Source organism: Bombina bombina, chromosome 7, assembly GCF_027579735.1.
Source record: "Bombina bombina isolate aBomBom1 chromosome 7, aBomBom1.pri, whole genome shotgun sequence".
NCBI classification, from domain to species: domain Eukaryota; kingdom Metazoa; phylum Chordata; class Amphibia; order Anura; family Bombinatoridae; genus Bombina; species Bombina bombina.
In genome coordinates this window covers 25,778,483-25,797,707 of record NC_069505.1, presented here as the reverse complement: position 1 = coordinate 25,797,707, position 19,225 = coordinate 25,778,483, and the positions used below count along the sequence as shown (strand labels likewise).

Below are 19,225 nucleotides of genomic sequence, written 5' to 3'. Positions count from 1 at the left end.
TGTTGCAGTGCACATATGTATTTCCCCTTTCAGTATGTAACGTACCGTGTATAACCTGTCCTGTTGCAGTGCACATATGTATTTCCCCTTTCAGTATGTAACGTACCGTGTAGTAACCTGTCCTGTTGCAGTGCACATATGTATTTCCCCTTTCAGTATGTAACGTACTGTGTAGTAACCTGTCCTGTTGCAGTGCACCTATGTATTTCCCCTTTCAGTATGTAACGTACCGTGTAGTAACCTGTCCTGTTGCAGTGCACATATGTATTTCCCCTCTCAGTAATATGTAATGTACTGTGTAGTAGCCTGTCCTGTTGCAGTGCACATATGTATTTCCCCTTTCAGTATGTAACGTACCGTGTATAACCTGTCCTGTTGCAGTGCACATATGTATTTCCCCTTTCAGTATGTAACGTACCGTGTATAACCTGTCCTGTTGCAGTGCACATATGTATTTCCCCTTTCAGTATGTAACGTACCGTGTATAACCTGTCCTGTTGCAGTGCACATATGTATTTCCCCTTTCTGTATGTAACGTACCGTGTAGTAACCTGTCCTGTTGCAGTGCACATATGTATTTCCCCTTTCAGTATGTAACGTACCGTGTATAACCTGTCCTGTTGCAGTGCACATATGTATTTCCCCTTTCAGTATGTAACGTACCGTGTAGTAACCTGTCGTGTTGCAGTGCACATATTTATTTCCCCTTTCAGTATGTAACGTACCGTGTATAACCTGTTCTGTTGCAGTGCACATATGTATTTCCCCTTTCAGTATGTAACGTACCGTGTAGTAACCTGTCCTGTTGCAGTGCACATATGTATTTCCCCTTTCAGTATGTAACGTACCGTGTATAACCTGTCCTGTTGCAGTGCACATATGTATTTCCCCTTTCAGTATGTAACGTACCGTGTAGTAGCCTGTCCTGTTGCAGTGCACATATGTATTTCCCCTTTCAGTATGTAACGTACCGTGTAGTAACCTGTCCTGTTGCAGTGCACATATGTATTTCCCCTTTCAGTATGTAACGTACCGTATAGTAACCTGTCCTGTTGCAGTGCACATATTTATTTCCCCTTTCAGTATGTAACGTACCGTGTAGTAACCTGTCCTGTTGCAGTGCACATATTTATTTCCCCTTTCAGTATGTAACGTACCGTGTAGTAACCTGTCCTGTTGCAGTGCACATATGTATTTCCCCTTTCAGTATGTAACGTACCGTGTAGTAACCTGTCCTGTTGCAGTGCACATATGTATTTCCCCTTTCAGTATGTAACGTACCGTGTAGTAACCTGTCCTGTTGCAGTGCACCTGTGTATTTCCCCTTTCAGTATGTAACGTACCGTGTAGTAACCTGTCCTGTTGCAGTGCACCTGTGTATTTCCCCTTTCAGTATGTAACGTACCGTATAGTAACCTGTCCTGTTGCAGTGCACATATGTATTTCCCCTTTCAGTATGTAACGTACCGTATAGTAACCTGTCCTGTTGCAGTGCACATATGTATTTCCCCTTTCAGTATGTAACGTACCGTGTAGTAACCTGTCCTGTTGCAGTGCACATATGTATTTCCCCTCTCAGTAATATGTAATGTACTGTGTAGTAGCCTGTCCTGTTGCAGTGCACATATGTATTTCCCCTCTCAGTAATATGTAATGTACTGTGTAGTAGCCTGTCTTGTTGCAGTGCACCTGTGTATTTCCCCTTTCAGTATGTAATGTACTGTGTAGTAGCCTGTCCTGATGCAGTGCACATATGTATTTCCCCTCTCAGTAATATGTAATGTACTGTGTAGTAGCCTGTCCTGTTGCAGTGCACATATGTATTTCCCCTCTCAGTAATATGTAATGTACTGTGTAGTAGCCTGTCCTGTTGCAGTGCACATATGTATTTCCCCTCTCAGTAATATGTAATGTACTGTGTAGTAGCCTGTCCTGTTGCAGTGCACATATGTATTTCCCCTTTCAGTATGTAACGTACCGTGTAGTAGCCTGTCCTGTTGCAGTGCACATATGTATTTCCCCTCTCAGTAATATGTAATGTACTGTGTAGTAGCCTGTCCTGTTGCAGTGCACATATGTATTTCCCCTCTCAGTAATATGTAATGTACTGTGTAGTAGCCTGTCCTGTTGCAGTGCACATATGTATTTCCCCTTTCAGTATGTAACGTACCGTGTAGTAACCTGTCCTGTTGCAGTGCACATATGCATTTCAGCTTTTCTATCTTCTTACACTTTGTATATACAGGATCTGGGTCCTCCTCTGTGTCACCAGTAATGCGCTCAGTACTACCCGGATTCTCGCCCTGGACAAAATGAAACTGGTTTACCTCTCTGAGGGGAACTGCGGACTGTCTGCGTTACAACATAACATGTACGTTTTCTTTTATTAAATCATTCTGTTTCTAAACACTAAAAAAGCGTTTTATCTACGTGATTGTGCATAAAGCGGTTGGTTAATTGGTAAATGCCACATTTATTCTGTATTTGGCGCATTGCATCTTGTGTTGCCTATCACATTTTCTTATCTAGTGTATGATATTGTGCACTGTGTATTGCATCATGTTCAGTGTTCACAGAATATTTTGTTATGAAGTAGTAGGGTAGGATATATATATATATATATACACACACAGTTTCATTTTCTGCTATCCAAGCCAAAAGTTGATTGCATTATTTATCATAAATTTATTTAATGAAAATCTGTACAACAAACATTGGAAACTTTTAATATTGGCTAATTTTAGCTTAATATTGCTTAAAGAGACAGTCTACTCCAGAATTTTTGTATTGTTTAAAAATATAGATATTCCCTTTATTACCCATTCCCTAGTTTTGCACAAAAAACACAGTTATAGTAATATACTTTTTATCTCTGTGATTACCTTGTATCTAAGCCTCTATATACATACTATAAAATAGTACTGTCTATAGTGTTAGTACGGTATAATGTGTTGTGAGGTATCATGTTACATACTATAAAATAGTATTGTCTATAGTGTCAGTACGGTATAATGTGTTGTGAGGTATCATGTTACATACTATAAAATAGTATTGTCTATAGTGTCAGTACGGTATAATGTGTTGTGAGGTATCATGTTACATACTATAAAATAGTATTGTCTATAGTGTCAGTACGGTATAATGTGTTGTGAGGTCTCATGTTACATACTATAAAATAGTACTGTCTAGTGTCAGTACGGTATAATGTGTTGTGAGGTATCATGTTACATACTATAAAATAGTATTGTCTATAGTGTCAGTACGGTATAATGTGTTGTGAGGTCTCATGTTACATACTATAAAATAGTACTGTCTATAGTGTTAGTACGGTATAATGTGTTGTGAGGTATCATGTTACATACTATAAAATAGTATTGTCTATACTGTCAGTACGGTATAATGTGTTGTGAGGTATCATGTTACATACTATAAAATAGTATTGTCTATATTGTCAGTACGGTATAATGTGTTGTGAGGTATCATGTTACATACTATAAAATAGTACTGTCTATAGTGTCAGTACGGTATAATGTGTTGTGAGGTATCATGTTACATACTATAAAATAGTACTGTCTATAGTGTCAGTACGGTATAATGTGTTGTGAGGTCTCATGTTACATACTATAAAATAGTACTGTCTAGTGTCAGTACGGTATAATGTGTTGTGAGGTATCATGTTACATACTATAAAATAGTACTGTCTATAGTGTCAATACGGTATAATGTGTTGTGAGGTCTCATGTTACATACTATAAAATAGTACTGTCTATAGTGTCAGTACGGTATAATGTGTTGTGAGGTATCATGTTACATACTATAAAATAGTATTGTCTATAGTGTCAGTATGGTATAATGTGTTGTGAGGTATCATGTTACATACTATAAAATAGTATTGTCTATAGTGTCAGTACGGTATAATGTGTTGTGAGGTATCATGTTACATGCTATAAAATAGTACTGTCTATAGTGTCCGTACGGTATAATGTGTTGTGAGGTATCATGTTACATGCTATAAAATAGTATTGTCTATAGTGTCAGTACGGTATAATGTGTTGTGAGGTATCATGTTACATACTATAAAATAGTATTGTCTATAGTGTCAGTACGGTATAATGTGTTGTGAGGTATCATGTTACATACTATAAAATAGTACTGTCTATAGTGTGTCTGGTGACAATTAAAACCCGCAGTGTCAGTACATTATAAGGGTACTGAAGCAGAGGGTCTGTATATCTCTGGGGCTTACAAAAGCTAAAAGCATTTCCGCCCCTCACTTGAATGTGATCGCTATACTTAACAGGCCACCCCTCACTCCTGTTAAGAATTTAAATGCACTGATGTGTCACTGATCTTGTATACTGATGTGTATTACAGTTTTCACAATACTGTCCCTTTAAGGAATAAAACTTGTCTTTATATTATGTTGTCTCCCATGATTTGTGAGACTTGCTCAGCGTTATACTGACTGCCAGTTATCACATTTACAATTATTTCCTTCTTTCCATTTCTCTTTTTTCAAGATTTAATTATTACAACGTTGCAAGGAGCCCAGCTCTGTAGGTACCGTTCATCTGGTAAATTGTAAGACGTCCAGGGGTGATACCCAGCAAGTTGGTGCCAAGTTGGATGCTTTATGTTATTTTCCCAGGAAGGGTTAATCAGCAGCTGCAATGTCAGAGGTTTATGACATGGAGTTGGAGCTTGGAGTATGCAGCGTTTCTGTTCTGTGCTGCCTCGCGCTGGCGTGCTGCTATGTCGGCAGCTTGTATGTGTGGAAGAGTGAGCTGCCCAGGTATGTTCAGGGTGCAGGAGAATGATGTTAGGGAAGAAAGGATGGGGTGTGATGGGGAAGATACAAAGGGAGGGGGAAGATATGCGGGGAAGAAAGGGGAAATATGAAGCTAGGGGTAAAGTAGGAGAAGATACTAGAGGAGGTAAGAGGGACCTACTGAGGGGATAGCAGGTGACAGATGATTTACCAAGTTGATATTACGGGACAGAGGACCTACCGAAGAGGTAGCAGGGTTCAGATGGCCTACTGGAGAGGAGGAGGTAGCAGGGTTCAGAGGATCTACTGGAGAGGAGGAGGTAGCAGGGTTCAGAGGACCTACTGGAGAGGAGGAGGTAGCAGGGTTCGGAGGACCTACTGGAGAGGAGGAGGTAGTAGGGTTCGGAGGACCTACTGGAGAGGAGGAGGTAGCAGGGTTCGGAGGACCTACTGGAGAGGAGGAGGTAGCAGGGTTCGGAGGACCTACTGGAGAGGAGGAGGTAGCAGGGTTCAGATGGCCTACTGGAGAGGAGGAGGTAGCAGGGTTCAGATGGCCTACTGGAGAGGAGGAGGTAGCAGGGTTCAGAGGATCTACTGGAGAGGAGGAGGTAGCAGGGTTCAGAGGACCTACTGGAGAGGAGGAGGTAGCAGGGTTCGGAGGACCTACTGGAGAGGAGGAGGTAGTAGGGTTCGGAGGACCTACTGGAGAGGAGGAGGTAGCAGGGTTCGGAGGACCTACTGGAGAGGAGGAGGTAGCAGGGTTCGGAGGACCTACTGGAGAGGAGGAGGTAGCAGGGGACGGAGGACCTACGGGGGGGGGAGAGGAGACAGCAGGGGGAGGACGACCTACGGGGGAGAGGATATTGTAATGACACCCAGCTGGGGTAGTTTTCACATATTGAAGGTGAGACAGTTGCATGATGATGAGCTTGTTATCTTATCACCTGCTCTCTCTGCACAGGGACCACCCAGCTGTCATCAAGAGACGATTCACTAGCGTACTGATTGTGTCTGTGCTCTCCCCGCTCTTCATCTCTGTGTGGATGGAGCTGACTGGCATCAAGGTGGGTATATAGGAGATTATGCTGTTCTAAATCTCAGCCTGACAAGATAATTATGTGACTACAGCACAGGTTTCTCTCTCCTTCCCCATTCTCTTTCTTATTTCATCCTCACACGAGTAGTGATAAAAAAACAAAACAGGAGGATTGGACAAATAAATGAGATGTAAACTTTATCACAGTAAATTGTAAAACACTGCATTTAACAACTCGAACTTTAATAGAATCAATGACCCTTTACTGACTAACAAAAGAGTAATGTGACTTGGAAAGGATCATAAACAAGTTGCAGTGCAACAGGGTAAGGTCAATAGGTGCTGGATGTATAGGAAGAGGTATTAGCAGCAGGTAAGGTCAGTAGGTGCTGGGTGTTTAGGAAGAGGTATTAGCAGCAGGTAAGGTCAGTAGGTGCTGGGTGTATAGGAAGAGGTATTAACAGCAGGTAAGGTCAGTAGGTGCTGCGTGTATAGTAAGAGGTATTAGCAGCAGGTAAGGTCAGTAGGTGCTGGGTGTATAGGAAGAGGTATTAGCAGCAGGTAAGGTCAGTAGGTGCTGGGTGTATAGGAAGAGGTATTAACAGCAGGTAAGGTCAGTAGGTGCTGGGTGTATAGGAAGAGGTATTAGCAGCAGGTAAGGTCAGTAGATGCTGGGTGTATAGGTAGAGGTATTAGCAACAGGGTAAGGTCAATAGGTGCTGGATGTATAGGAAGAGGTATTAGCAGCAGGTAAGGTCAGTAGGTGCTGGGTGTATAGGAAGAAGTATTTGCAGCAGGTAAGGTCAGTAGGTGCTGTGTGTATAGGAAGAGGTATTAGCAGCAGGTAAGGTCAGTAGGTGCTGGGTGTATAGGAAGAGTTATTAGCAGCAGGTAAGGTCAGTAGATGCTGGGTGTATAGGAAGAGGTATTAGCTGCAGGTAAGGTCAGTAGGTGCTGGGTGTATAGGAAGAGGTATTAGCAGCAGGTAAGATCAGTAGGTGCTAGGTGTATAGGAAGAGGTATTAGCAGCAGGTAAGGTCAGTAGGTGCTGGGTGTATAGGAAGAGGTATTAGCTGCAGGTAAGGTCAGTAGGTGCTGGGTGTATAGGAAGAGGTATTAGCAGCAGGTAAGGTCAGTAGGTGCTGGGTGTATAGGAAGAGATATTAGCAGCAGGTTAGGTCAGTAGGTGCTGGGTGTATAGGAAGAGGTATTAGCAGCAGGTAAGGTCAGTAGGTGCTGGATGTATAGGAAGAGGTATTAGCAGCAGGTAAGGTCAGTAGGTGCTGGGTGTATAGGAAGAGGTATTAGCAGTAGGTAAGGTCAGTAGGTGCTGGGTGTATAGGAAGAGGTATTAGCAGTAGGTAAGGTCAGTAGGTGCTGGGTGTATAGGAAGAGGTATTAGCAGCAGGTAAGGTTAGGAGGTTCTGGGTGTATAGGAAGAGGTATTAGCAGCAGGTAATGTCAGTAGGTGCTGGGTGTATAGGAAGAGGTATTAGCAGCAGGTAAGGTCAGTAGGTGCTGGGTGTATAGGAAGAGGTGTTAGCAGCAGGTAAGGTCAGTAGGTGCTGGGTGTATAGGAAGAGGTATTAGCAGCAGGTAAGGTTTGTAGGGGCTGGGTGTATAGGAAGAGGTATTAGCAGTAGGTAAGGTCAGTAGGTGCTGGGTGTATAGGAAGAGGTATTAGCAGCAGGTAAGGTCAGTAGGTGCTGGGTGTATAGGAAGAGGTATTAGCAGCAAGTAAAGTCAGTAGGTGCTGGGTGTATAGGAACAGGTATTAGCAGCAAGTAAGGTCAGTAGGTGCTGGGTGAATAGGAAGAGGTATTAGCAGCAGGTAAGATCAGTAGGTGCTGGGTGTATAGGAAGAAGTATTAGCAGCAGGTAAGGTCAGTAGGTGCTGTGTGTATAGGAAGAGGTATTAGCAACAGGTAAGGTCAGTAGGTGATGGGTGTATAGGAAGAGGTATTAGCAGCAGGGAAGGTCAGTCGGTGCTGGGTGTATAGGAAGAGGTATTAGCAGCAGGTAAGGTCAGTCGGTGCTGGGTGTGTAGGAAGAGGTATTAGCAACAGGTAAGGTCAGTAGGTGCTGGGTGTATAGGAAGAGGTATTAGCAACAGGTAAGGTCAGTAGGTGATGGGTGTATAGGAAGAGGTATTAGCAGCAGGGAAGGTCAGTCGGTGCTGGGTGTATAGGAAGAGGTATTAGCAGCAGGTAAGGTCAGTCGGTGCTGGGTGTGTAGGAAGAGGTATTAGCAACAGGTAAGGTCAGTAGGTGCTGAGTGTATAGGAAGAGGTATTAGCAGCAGGTAAGGTCAGTAGGTGCTGGGTGTATAGGAACAGGTTAGGTCAGTAGGTGCTGGGTGTATAGGAAGAGGTATTAGCAGCAGGTAAGGTCAGTAGGTGCTGGGTGTATAGGAAGAGATATTAGCAGCAGGTAAGGTCAGTAGGTGCTGGGTGTATAGTAAGAGGTATTAGCAGCAGGTAAGGTCAGTAAGTGCTGAGTGTATAGGAAGAGGTATTAGCAGCAGGTAAGGTCAGTAGGTGCTGGGTGTATAGGAAGAGGTATTAGCAGCAGGTAAGGTCAGTAGGTGCTGGGTGTATAGGAAGAGATATTAGCAGCAGGTAAGGTCAGTAGGTGCTGGGTGTATAGTAAGAGGTATTAGCAGCAGGTAAGGTCAGTAAGTGCTGAGTGTATAGGAAGAGGTATTAGCAGCAGGTAAGGTCAGTAGGTGCTGGGTGTATAGGAAGAGGTATTAGCAGCAGGTAAGGTCAGTAGGTGCTGGGTGTATAGGAAGAGGTATTAGCAGTAGGTAAGGTCAGTAGGTGGTGGGTGTATAGGAAGAGGTATTAGCAGCAGGTAAGGTCAGTAGGTGCTGGGTGTATAGGAAGAGGTATTAGCAGCAGGTAAGGTCAGTAGGTGCTGGGTGTATAGGAAGAGGTATTAGCAGCAGGTAAGGTCAGAAGGTGGTGGGTGTATAGGAAGAGTTATTAGCAGCAGGTAAGGTCAGAAGGTGGTGGGTGTATAGGAAGAGGTATTAGCAGCAGGTAAGGTCAGTAGGTGCTGGGTGTATAGGAAGAGGTATTAGCAGCAGGTAAGGTCAGTAGGTGCTGGGTGTATAGAAAAAGGTATTAGCAGCAGGTAAGGTCAATAGGTGCTGGGTGTATAGGAAGAGATATTAGCAGCAGGTAAGGTCAGTAGGTGCTGGGTGTATAGGAAGAGGTATTAGCAGCAGGTAAGGTCATTAGGTGCTGGGTGTATAGGAAGAGGTATTAGCAGCAGGTAAGGTCAGTAGGTGCTGGGTGTATAGAAAAAGGTATTAGCAGCAGGTAAGGTCAATAGGTGCTGGGTGTATAGGAAGAGATATTAGCAGCAGGTAAGGTCAGTAGGTGCTGGGTGTATAGGAAGAGGTATTAGCAGCAGGTAAGGTCAGTAGGTGCTGGGTGTATAGGAAGAGGTATTAGCAGCAGGTAAGGTCATTAGGTGCTGGGTGTATAGGAAGAGGTATTAGCAGCAGGTAAGGTCAGAAGGTGGTGGGTGTATAGGAAGAGGTATTAGCAGCAGGTAAGGTCAGAAGGTGGTGGGTGTATAGGAAGAGGTATTAGCAGCAGGTAAGGTCAGTAGGTGCTGGGTGTATAGGAAGAGGTATTAGCAGCAGGTAAGGTCAGTAGGTGCCGGGTGTATAGGAAGAGGTATTAGCAGCAGGTAAGGTCAGTAGGTGCTGGGTGTATAGGAAGAGGTATTAGCAGCAGGTAAGGTCAGTAGGTGCTGGGTGTATAGGAAGAGGTATTAGCAGCAGGTAAGGTCAGTAGGTGCCGGGTGTATAGGAAGAGGTATTAGCAGCAGGTAAGGTCAGTAGGTGCTGGGTGTATAGGAAGAGGTATTAGCAGCAGGTAAGGTCAGTAGGTGCTGGCTGTATAGGAAGAGGTATTAGCAGCAGGTAAGGTCAGTAGGTGCTGGGTGTATAGGAAGAGGTATTAGCAGCAGGTAAGGTCAGTAGGTGCTGGGTGTATAGGAAGAGTTATTAGCATCAGGTAAGGTCAGTAGGTTCTGGGTGTATAGGAAGAGGTATTAGCAGCAGGTAAGGTCAGTAGGTGCTGGGTGTATAGGAAGAGGAATTAGCAGCAGATAAGGTCAGTAGGTGCTGGGTATAAAGGAAGAGGTATTAGCAGCAGGTAAGGTCAGTAGCTGCTGGGTGTATAGGAAGAGGTATTAGCAGCAGGTAAGGTCAGTAGGTGCTGGGTGTATAGGAAGAGGTATTAGCAGCAGGTAAGGTCAGTAGGTGCTGGGTGTATAGGAAGAGGTATTAGCAGCAGGTAAGGTCAGTAGGTGCTGGGTGTATAGGAAGAGGTATTAGCAGCAGGTAAGGTCAGTAGGTGCTGGGTGTATAGGAAGAGGTATTAGCAGCAGGTAAGGTCAGTAGGTGCTGGGTGTATAGGAAGAGGTATTAGCAGCAGGTAAGGTCAGTAGATGCTGGGTATATAGGAAGAGATATTAGCAGCAGGTAAGGTCAGTAGCTGCTGGGTGTATAGGAAGAGGTATTAGCAGCAGGTAAGGTCAGTAGGTGCTGGGTGTATAGGAAGAGATATTAGCAGCAGGTAAGGTCAGTAGCTGCTGGGTGTATAGGAAGAGATATTAGCAGCAGGTAAGGTCAGTAGGTGCTGGGTGTATAGGAAGAGGTATTAGCAGCAGGTAAGGTCAGTAGGTGCTGGGTGTATAGGAAGAGGTATTAGCAGCAGGTAAGGTCAGTAGGTGCTGGGTGTATAGGAAGAGGTATTAGCAGCAGGTAAGGTCAGTAGGTGCTGGGTGTATAGGAAGAGGTATTAGCAGCAGGTAAGGTCAGTAGGTGCTGGGTGTATAGGAAGAGGTATTAGCAGCAGGTAAGGTCAGTAGATGCTGGGTATATAGGAAGAGATATTAGCAGCAGGTAAGGTCAGTAGCTGCTGGGTGTATAGGAAGAGGTATTAGCAGCAGGTAAGGTCAGTAGGTGCTGGGTGTATAGGAAGAGATATTAGCAGCAGGTAAGGTCAGTAGGTGCTGGGTGTATAGGAAGAGGTATTAGCAGCAGGTAAGGTCAGTAGATGCTGGGTGTATAGGAAGAGATAGTGGCAGCAGGTAAGGTCAGTAGGTGCTGGGTGTATAGGAAGAGGTATTAGCAGCAGGTAAGGTCAGTAGGTGCTGGGTGTATAGGAAGAGATATTAGCAGCAGGTAAGGTCAGTAGGTGCTGGGTGTATAGGAAGAGGTATTAGCAGCAGGTAAGGTCAGTAGGTGCTGGGTGTATAGGAAGAGATATTAGCAGCAGGTAAGGTCAGTAGGTGCTGGGTGTATAGGAAGAGGTATTAGCAGCAGGTAAGGTCAGTAGGTGCTGGGTGTATAGGAAGAGGCATTAGCAGCAGGTAAGGTCAGTAGGTGCTGGGTGTATAGGAAGAGGTATTAGCAGCAGGTAAGGTCAGTAGGTGCTGGGTGTATAGGAAGAGATATTAGCAGCATGTAAGGTCAGTAGGTGCTGGGTGTATAGGAAGAGATATTAGCAGCAGGTAGGGTCAGTAGGTGCTGGGTGTATAGGAAGAGGTATTAGCAGCAGGTAAGGTCACTAGGTGCTGGGTGTATAGGAAGAGGTATTAGCAGCAGGTAAGGTCAGTAGGTGCTGGGTGTATAGGAAGAGTTATTAGCAGTAGGTAAGGTCAGTAGGATGCTGGGTGTATAGGAAGAGGTATTAGCAGCAGGTAAGGTCAGTAGGTGCTGGGTGTATAGGAAGAGGTATTAGCAGCAGGTAAGGTCAGTAGGTGCTAGGTGTATAGGAAGAGATATTAGCAGCAGGTAAGGTCAGTAGGTGCTGGGTGTATAGGAAGAGGTATTAGATGCAGGTAAGGTCAGTAGGTGCTGGGTGTATAGGAAGAGGTATTAGCTGCAGGTAAGGTCAGTAGGTGCTGGGTGTATAGGAAGAGGTATTAGCAGCAGGTAGGGTCAGTAGGTGCTGGGTGTATAGGAAGAGGTGTTAGCAGCAGGTAAGGTCAGTAGGTGCTGGGTGTATAGGAAGAGGTATTAGCAGCAGGTAAGGTCAGTAGGTGCTGGCTGTATAGGAAGAGGTATTAGCAGCAGGTAAGGTCAGTAGGTGCTGGCTGTATAGGAAGAGGTATTAGCAGTAGGTAAGGTCAGTAGGTGCTGGGTGTATAGGAAGAGGTATTAGCAGCAAGTAAGGTCAGTAGGTGCTGGGTGTATAGGAAGAGGTATTAGCAGCAGGGAAGGTCCGTCGGTGCTGGGTGTGTAGGAAGAGGTATTAGCAGCAGGGAAGGTCAGTCGGTGCTGGGTGTGTAGGAAGAGGTATTAGCAGCAGGTAAGGTCAGTAGGTGCTGGGTGTATAGGAAGAGGTATTAGCAGTAGGTAAGGTCAGTAGGTGCTGGGTGTATAGGAAGAGGTATTAGCAGCAGGTAAGGTCAGTCGGTGCTGGGTGTGTAGGAAGAGGTATTAGCAGCAGGTAAGGTCAGTAGGTGCTGGGTGTATAGGAAGAGGTATTAGCAGTAGGTAAGGTCAGTAGGTGCTGGGTGTATAGGAAGAGGTATTAGCAGCAAGTAAGGTCAGTAGGTGCTGGGTGTATAGGAAGAGGTATTAGCAGCAAGTAAGGTCAGTAGGTGCTGGGTGTGTAGGAAGAGGTATTAGCAGCAGGTAAGGTCAGTAGGTGCTGGGTGTATAGGAAGAGGTATTAGCAGTAGGTAAGGTCAGTAGGTGCTGGGTGTATAGGAAGAGGTATTAGCAGCAAGTAAGGTCAGTAGGTGCTGGGTGTATAGGAAGAGGTGTTAGCAGTAGGTAAGGTCAGTAGGATGCTAGGTGTATAGGAAGAGTTATTAGCAGCAGGTAAGGTCAGTAGGTGCTGGGTGTATAGGAAGAGGTATTAGCAGCAGGTAAGGTCAGTAGGTGCTGGGTGTATAGGAAGAGGTTTTAGCAGTAGGTAAGGTCAGTAGGTGCTGGGTGTATAGGAAGAGGTATTAGCAGCAGGTAAGGTCAGTAGGTACTGGGTGTATAGGAAGAGGTATTAGCTGCAGGTAAGGTCCGTAGGTGCTGGGTGTATAGGAAGAGGTATTAGCAACAGGTAAGGTCAGTAGGTGCTGGGTGTATAGGAAGAGGTATTAGCAGCAGGTAAGGTCAGTAGATGCTGGGTATATAGGAAGAGATATTTGCCGCAAGTAAGGTCAGTAGGTGCTGGGTGTATTTGAAAAGGTATTAGCAGCAAGTAAGGTCAGTAGGTGCTGGGTGTATAGGAAGAGGTATTAGCAGCAGGTAAGGTCAGTAGGTGCTGGGTGTATAGGAAGAGGTATTAGCAGCAGGTAAGGTCAGTAGGTGCTGGGTGTATAGGGAGAGGTATTAGCAGCAGGTAAGGTCAGTAGGTGCTGGGTGTATAGGAAGAGGTATTAGCAGCAGGTAAGGTCAGTAGGTGCTGTGTGTATAGGAAGAGTTATTAGCAGCGGGTAAGGTCAGTAGGTGCTGGGTATATAGGAAGAGGTATTATCAGCAGGTAAGGTCAGTAGGTGCTGTGTGTATAGGAAGAGGTATTAGCAGCAGGTAAGGTCAGTAGGTGCTGGGTGTATAGGAAGAGGTATTAGCAGTAGGTAAGGTCAGTAGGTGCTGGGTGTATAAGAAGATGTATTAGCAGCAGGTTAGGTCAGTAGGTGCTGGCTGTATAGGGAGAGGTATTAGCAGCAGGTAAGGTCAGTAGGTGCGGGGTGTATAGGAAGAGGTATTAGCAGCAGGTAAGGTCAGCAGGTGATGGGTGTATAGGAAGAGGTATTAGCAGCAGGTAAGGTCAGTAGGTGCTGGGTGTATAGGAAGAGGTATTAGCATCAGGTAAGGTCAGTAGGTGCTGGGTGTATAGGAAGATGTATTAGCATCAGGTAAGGTCAGTAGGTGCTGGGTGTATAGGAAGAGGTATTAGCAGCAGGTAAGGTCAGTAGGTGCTGGGTGTATAGGAAGAGGTATTAGCAGCAGGTAAGGTCAGTAGGTGCTGGGTGTATAGGAAGAGGTATTAGCAACAGGTAAGGTCAGTAGGTGCTGGGTGTATAGGAAGAGGTATTAGCTGCAGATAAGGTCAGTAGGTGCTGGATGTATAGGAAGAGGTATTAGCAGCAGGTAAGGTCAGTAGGTACTGGGTGTATATGAAGAGGTATTAGCAGCAGGTAAGGTCAGTAGGTGCTGGGTGTATAGGTAGAGGTATTAGCAGCAGGTAAGGTCAGTAGGTGCTGGGTGTATAGGAAGAGGTATTAGCAGCAGGTAAGGTCAGTAGGTGCTGGGTGTATAGGAAGAGGTATTAGCAGCAGGTAAGGTCAGTAGGTGCTGGGTGTATAGGAAGAGGTATTAGCAGCAGGTAAGGTCAGTAGGTGCTGGGTGTATAGTAAGAGGTATTAGCAGCAGGTAAGGTCAGTAGGTACTGGGTGTATAGGAAGAGGTATTAGCAGCAGGTAAGGTCAGTAGGTGCTGGGTGTATAGGAAGAGGTATTAGCAGCAGGTAAGGTCAGTAGGTGCTGGGTGTATAGGAAGAGGTATTAGCAGCAGGTAAGGTCAGTAGGTGCTGGGTGTATGGGAAGAGGTATTAGCAGCAGGTAGGGTCAGTAGGTGCTGGGTGTATAGGAAGAGGTATTAGCAGCAGGTATGGTCAGTAGGTGCTGGGTGTATGGGAAGAGGTATTAGCAGCAGGTAAGGTCAGTAGGTGCTCGGTGTATAGGAAGAGGTATTAGCAGCAGGTAAGGTCAGTAGGTGCTGGCTTTATAGGAAGAGGTATTAGCAGCAGGTAAGGTCAGTAGGTGCTCGGTGTATAGGAAGAGTCATTAGCAGCAGGTAAGGTCAGTAGGTGCTGGGTGTATATGAAGAGGTATTAGAAGCAGGTAAGGTCAGTAGGTGCTGGGTGTATAGGAAGAGGTATTAGCAGCAGGTAAGGTCAGTAGGTGCTGGGTGTATAGGAAAAGGTATTAGTAGCAGGTAAGATCAGTAGGTGCTGGGTGTATAGGAAGAGGTATTAGCAGCAGGTAAGGTCAGTAGGTGCTGGGTGTATAGGAAGAGGTATTAGCAGCAGGTAAGGTCAGTAGGTGCTGGGTGTATAGGAAGAGGTATTAGCAGCAGGTAAGGTCAGTAGGTGCTGGGTGTATAGGAAGAGGTATTAGCAGCAGGTAAGGTCAGTAGGTGCTGGGTGTTTAGGAAGAGTTATTAGCATCAGGTTAGGTCAGTAGGTGCTGGGTGTATAGGAAGAGTTATTAGCAGCAGGTAAGGTCAGTAGGTGCTGGGTGTATAGGAAGAGGTATTAGCAGCAGGTAAGGTCAGTAGGTGCTGGGTGTATAGGAAGAGGTATTAGCAGCAGGTAAGGTCAGTAGGTGCTGGGTGTATAGGAAGAGGTATTAGCAGCAGGTAAGGTCAGTAGGTGCTGGGTGTATTTATAAGAGGTATTAGCAGCAGGTAAGATCAGTAGGTGCTGGGTGTATAGGAAAAGGTATGAGTAGCAGTAACGGTGAGTTTGTGTATTGTGTATAATTCTGCTGATTATGTCTCCTGAAGGATATAAATTAACTAGTCCCATAAGGCTAATATATTTGTATTTGGTATAAACAATAATACTTGCAAGGAAATACATCACGGCCCATATGTATAACTTGCAGGATATAATTTAGAAAGGGGATATGATAGAAACAGATATGTATATTTAGGGATTTAATAAAGCTGAGGATGAAGCATTTGTCACAATGAGCAAGACCAGAACAAGAGGTCATGATCTGACGTTGGTGGACAGTAGGGTCAGGAGTAATATGCAGAAGCTTCTTTACACAAAGCATGATTGGAACAAGTAACAGACGCAGAGTAGAGGTGGTGATAACCTGTACTGTAAGGGAACACAACAGCATGCGGCGTCTGCATAAGGCTGCCAAATGCACAAATAAGTCACTGCTGCAGAAAGTGACTGCCAGGGTCTGATGGCCTCTTTTTTCTTTTTTTCAGACAAATGTACCTTTGTTTAGTCTCATGGGTCTCCGCCTTGAGGGAATCATTTCAGCAACACTACTGCCCTTGCTGCTCACTATGGTAAGTTTTTTTTGTAGCTTCTGCTTGTGATGCCAGAGTGACATTAAGCTGCTAGCTGTTCCCAGGTACTTCATGGGGTTAATATGATATAGATCTCTCTCATGTTATATTTACACCCCTGCTTAGCATATTTAGGTGAAAATAAATGCGTTTGTCGCTACACAAATATCCCTTGTGCCTTGTGCAGTGGGTTAGATGCAGATACATTGTGCACAAACGTCACTTATACTGGGTTTATTTCTTTTTTATGACACGATAAGTCCACGGATCATCTTGATTACTAATGGGATATTCACCTCCTGGTCAGCAGGAGGCGGCAAAGAGCACCACAGCAGAGCTGTTAAATAGCTCCTCCCTTCCCTCCCACCCCAGTCATTCTCTTTGCCTACGTTAGTGATAGGAAGAGGTAAAGTGAGGTGTTAGATTAGATTCTTCAATCAAGAATTTATTATTTTTAAAGTAGTACAAGATTGTGCTGCTTTGTTCTAGGGTGAAGCTGTAGTCCATATCAGTCTCTTCAGTAGAGCAGTGGTGACTTTAGAGCAATGGGAACTTGTGGGACATAATTCTCACTGCGCCTCCCATACATTTATGCTGCCCTAATCCTGATAGCCTAAACAAGATTACTCAGGCTTTATCTTTTTACACAGGGCTATGGGAGGGAGAGGACCTCTCAATCCTGCTGAGCTGCCCTGCTGTCGGCAGATTTTAAAGGTAAGTGCTGACTTTTTATCCTGGGTCTGAGAAAGGATCTCAGAGGAAGTAGAGCACTTTATTTTCCAAAGGGGACATAACTCCTATTTCTATAGGGAGGGGACCCTGTGACAGCAAGTTGTAAGCAGGCACTGGGCTAAGGGCTTAATCTCTATAGCTGAGTATAGGAGGACTCAGTAGGAGGGGATTGTGTTTTGGGACATGTTCAGTTAGTTTCACATATTTGGGCTAAGATGCTACCTATCAAGAGGTAGCACTATTTTCACTCAGGTCTGAACTAGAGCTTCAGTTACTCCCGGTGGCTATTTTTAAACACTAATGATAATGGCGACCTGGAGATAGATAGTGGTGACGCCCACGATGGACGGTGCTTGTTTAGCGCTGATTTGAGAGCGCACACTACTGTTTTAAGTACACTGTTAGTGGCGACTGGCAGAGTAATTGTTATCACGCCCATGGGGGGCGGAGCTATGTTTTGGCACCATTTTTGACTGTGCACTTCCTATTTTACTTCCGATTTTGGAAAGGAAAGTCTTTGTAGCACAGTCGTTAGTGTTGTAACTTATGTGGGACCGGCCAGCGCTACTGCGCGTTCCGGATTGTTTTATGTATAAAGATAAAAACCAGTATCTTTTTCCCTATTACTAGTAACGTTTTTAAATAAAGTTTGGTATTTTCTGGGTTCCTCAAAGACTGATGGGCACCTCAGCAAGAATAAGCTGTGGTGTAGATAGGTTCTATTATATTTACATACTAATTTATATTTCTGCTGCTCACAAAAATATAAAGTTTAATTTTAAGTTTTAAAGAGACAGTAACTTTTATTCGAAATTTAACATGTTTATTTGGTTAACTCAACCCTGGTGACTCAGGAGGGACCAAGAGGTCCTGTTAGGTGTCTCTTGGTTTTATGTTTGTGATGCCAATGGTTTTATAAAAATAGATTTTCTGAACCTACTCCTCTTTAAGCATATGCTGTTTAGGAGTTATTGACAAAAATCAAGATATGCCATAAATTTTCTCCTAATTTGTCCCAAAGAATTTATAGCCCACATGCAGTGCCCTGCGCTTCTACTCCACCTGGAGTTACCTTGCATTTCATGCATTGTCTGAATTTTCCACACTGTAGGGAAAAATACAAAAAGGAAATGTATCTTGGAAGAGGAGGATAATTGGGTTGTATCTGAGAGGGAATTCTCAGACTCAGATAGGGTAATACCTCATCTGATACTGAGGTTGCTTTCCTTCAGTTTCTGCTTGAATACCTCCAATTATAACTTGTAGAGGTTTTAGCTTCCTTGGACGACTCCGTTACTTCAAGAGTAGTCGATCCTAGAGATTCCAATAAATTATACTAAAGGGACCCTTCATGGTAGAAGTATTTCCTGTATCAAATAGGATTATACAGATTTTTGCTAAGGAATAGGAGACCGGGTATCCCTTTTTCTCTCCTTCCCTATATTTAAGAGGATGTTTTCTACAGCAAACTCTATCAAGAAGTCTTTACTGAAGGGAGATACTACTCCCATAGAGGATAGTAGTTCCTTTTGGATGCTATGCAGGATAAGGACCCTATGATTGGAAGTTAGAGGGTTTACATTGACAACCTGCAGTTGGTATGGCTTCTATCGCCAGTGCGGTTGTGTATTGCTTTGATGCGTTGTCTGTTTCTGTTGGACAATAGTTGCCCTTAAGTTAGTCAACTCCTTTAACTAAGAGTTTTCTTAAGCTGGGAGCTATTATTCAGGCTTTGCCATATTGGCTGCAGAGCAGTATGGTTAAAATCTTGTTCTGCGGATGTTTCATCTACAGGATAAGAGATATAAGCGAAAGGACGTCAGAGAGAATTTTAGGTTCTTTTGAGATTTTAGGGAAATCCTTCCCCCCCTCCTCCCAAGCAGGAGCAGTTTAAGCCTTCATAAAGGGCCCAATAAGTCTTAGAATAGGGGAAGTCAGTCCAAGAAGCCTGCCATTGAATCAAAGAGATCTCGTAGGGGGCAGACTTTTCTTCTTCACTCAGGCTTGGGTTCGAGAGATCCCTGGGCAGTAGACAAGTGTCCCAGGGATACAAACTGGAGTTCAAAGGTTTTTCTCCCAGAGGCAGGTTCTACTTTCAAGATTATCTGCAGACCCGACAAGAGGCGTGCTCTCTGTGTAAAAGACCTCTCAGACCTGGGAGTGATTGTTCCAGTTCCACCACAGGAACAAGGTCAGGGGTTTTATTCCAAACACTTTGTGTTTCCCAAAAAAGAGGGAATTTTCAAACCAATTTTAGACCTCAAGAGTCTAAACAAATTTCTCAAAGTACTGTCCTTCAAGATGGAAACTATACGTTCCATTCTTCCGTTGATCCAGGAGGGTCAATTTAGGACAACAGTGGATTTAAAGAACGCGTACTTGCACGTTCCTATTCACAAGAATCATCACAAGTTCCTATGGTTTGCCTTTCTGGACAAACACTTTCAGTTTGTGGCTCTCCCTTTTGGTCTAGTCACTGCTCCCAGAATTTTCACAAAGGTTCTGGGATCGCTGTTGGCAGTGCTTCGGTTACGGGGCATTGCATTGGCGCCCTATCTGGACGATATTCTAGTCCAGGCCCCATCATTTCATCAAGCAAGATCTCACGTGGATATGGTACTATCCTTCCTGCG

The 19,225-nt window shown here is 44.5% G+C and overlaps 1 protein-coding gene across 1 annotated transcript in view; it reads left to right on the top strand.

Moving 5' to 3' along the window:
• The window catches only part of RCE1 (Ras converting CAAX endopeptidase 1), a 128,038-nt gene that overhangs the window by 9,824 nt on the left and 98,989 nt on the right, over positions 1 to 19,225 (top strand). The window contains exons 2-5 of the mRNA XM_053719994.1: positions 2,246 to 2,371; positions 4,521 to 4,792; positions 5,730 to 5,832; positions 15,777 to 15,860. Coding sequence (XP_053575969.1) covers positions 4,671 to 4,792; positions 5,730 to 5,832; positions 15,777 to 15,860 — 309 coding nt within the window. The 5' untranslated portion in view covers positions 2,246 to 2,371; positions 4,521 to 4,670. The remainder of the gene's footprint in view (positions 1 to 2,245; positions 2,372 to 4,520; positions 4,793 to 5,729; positions 5,833 to 15,776; positions 15,861 to 19,225) is intronic.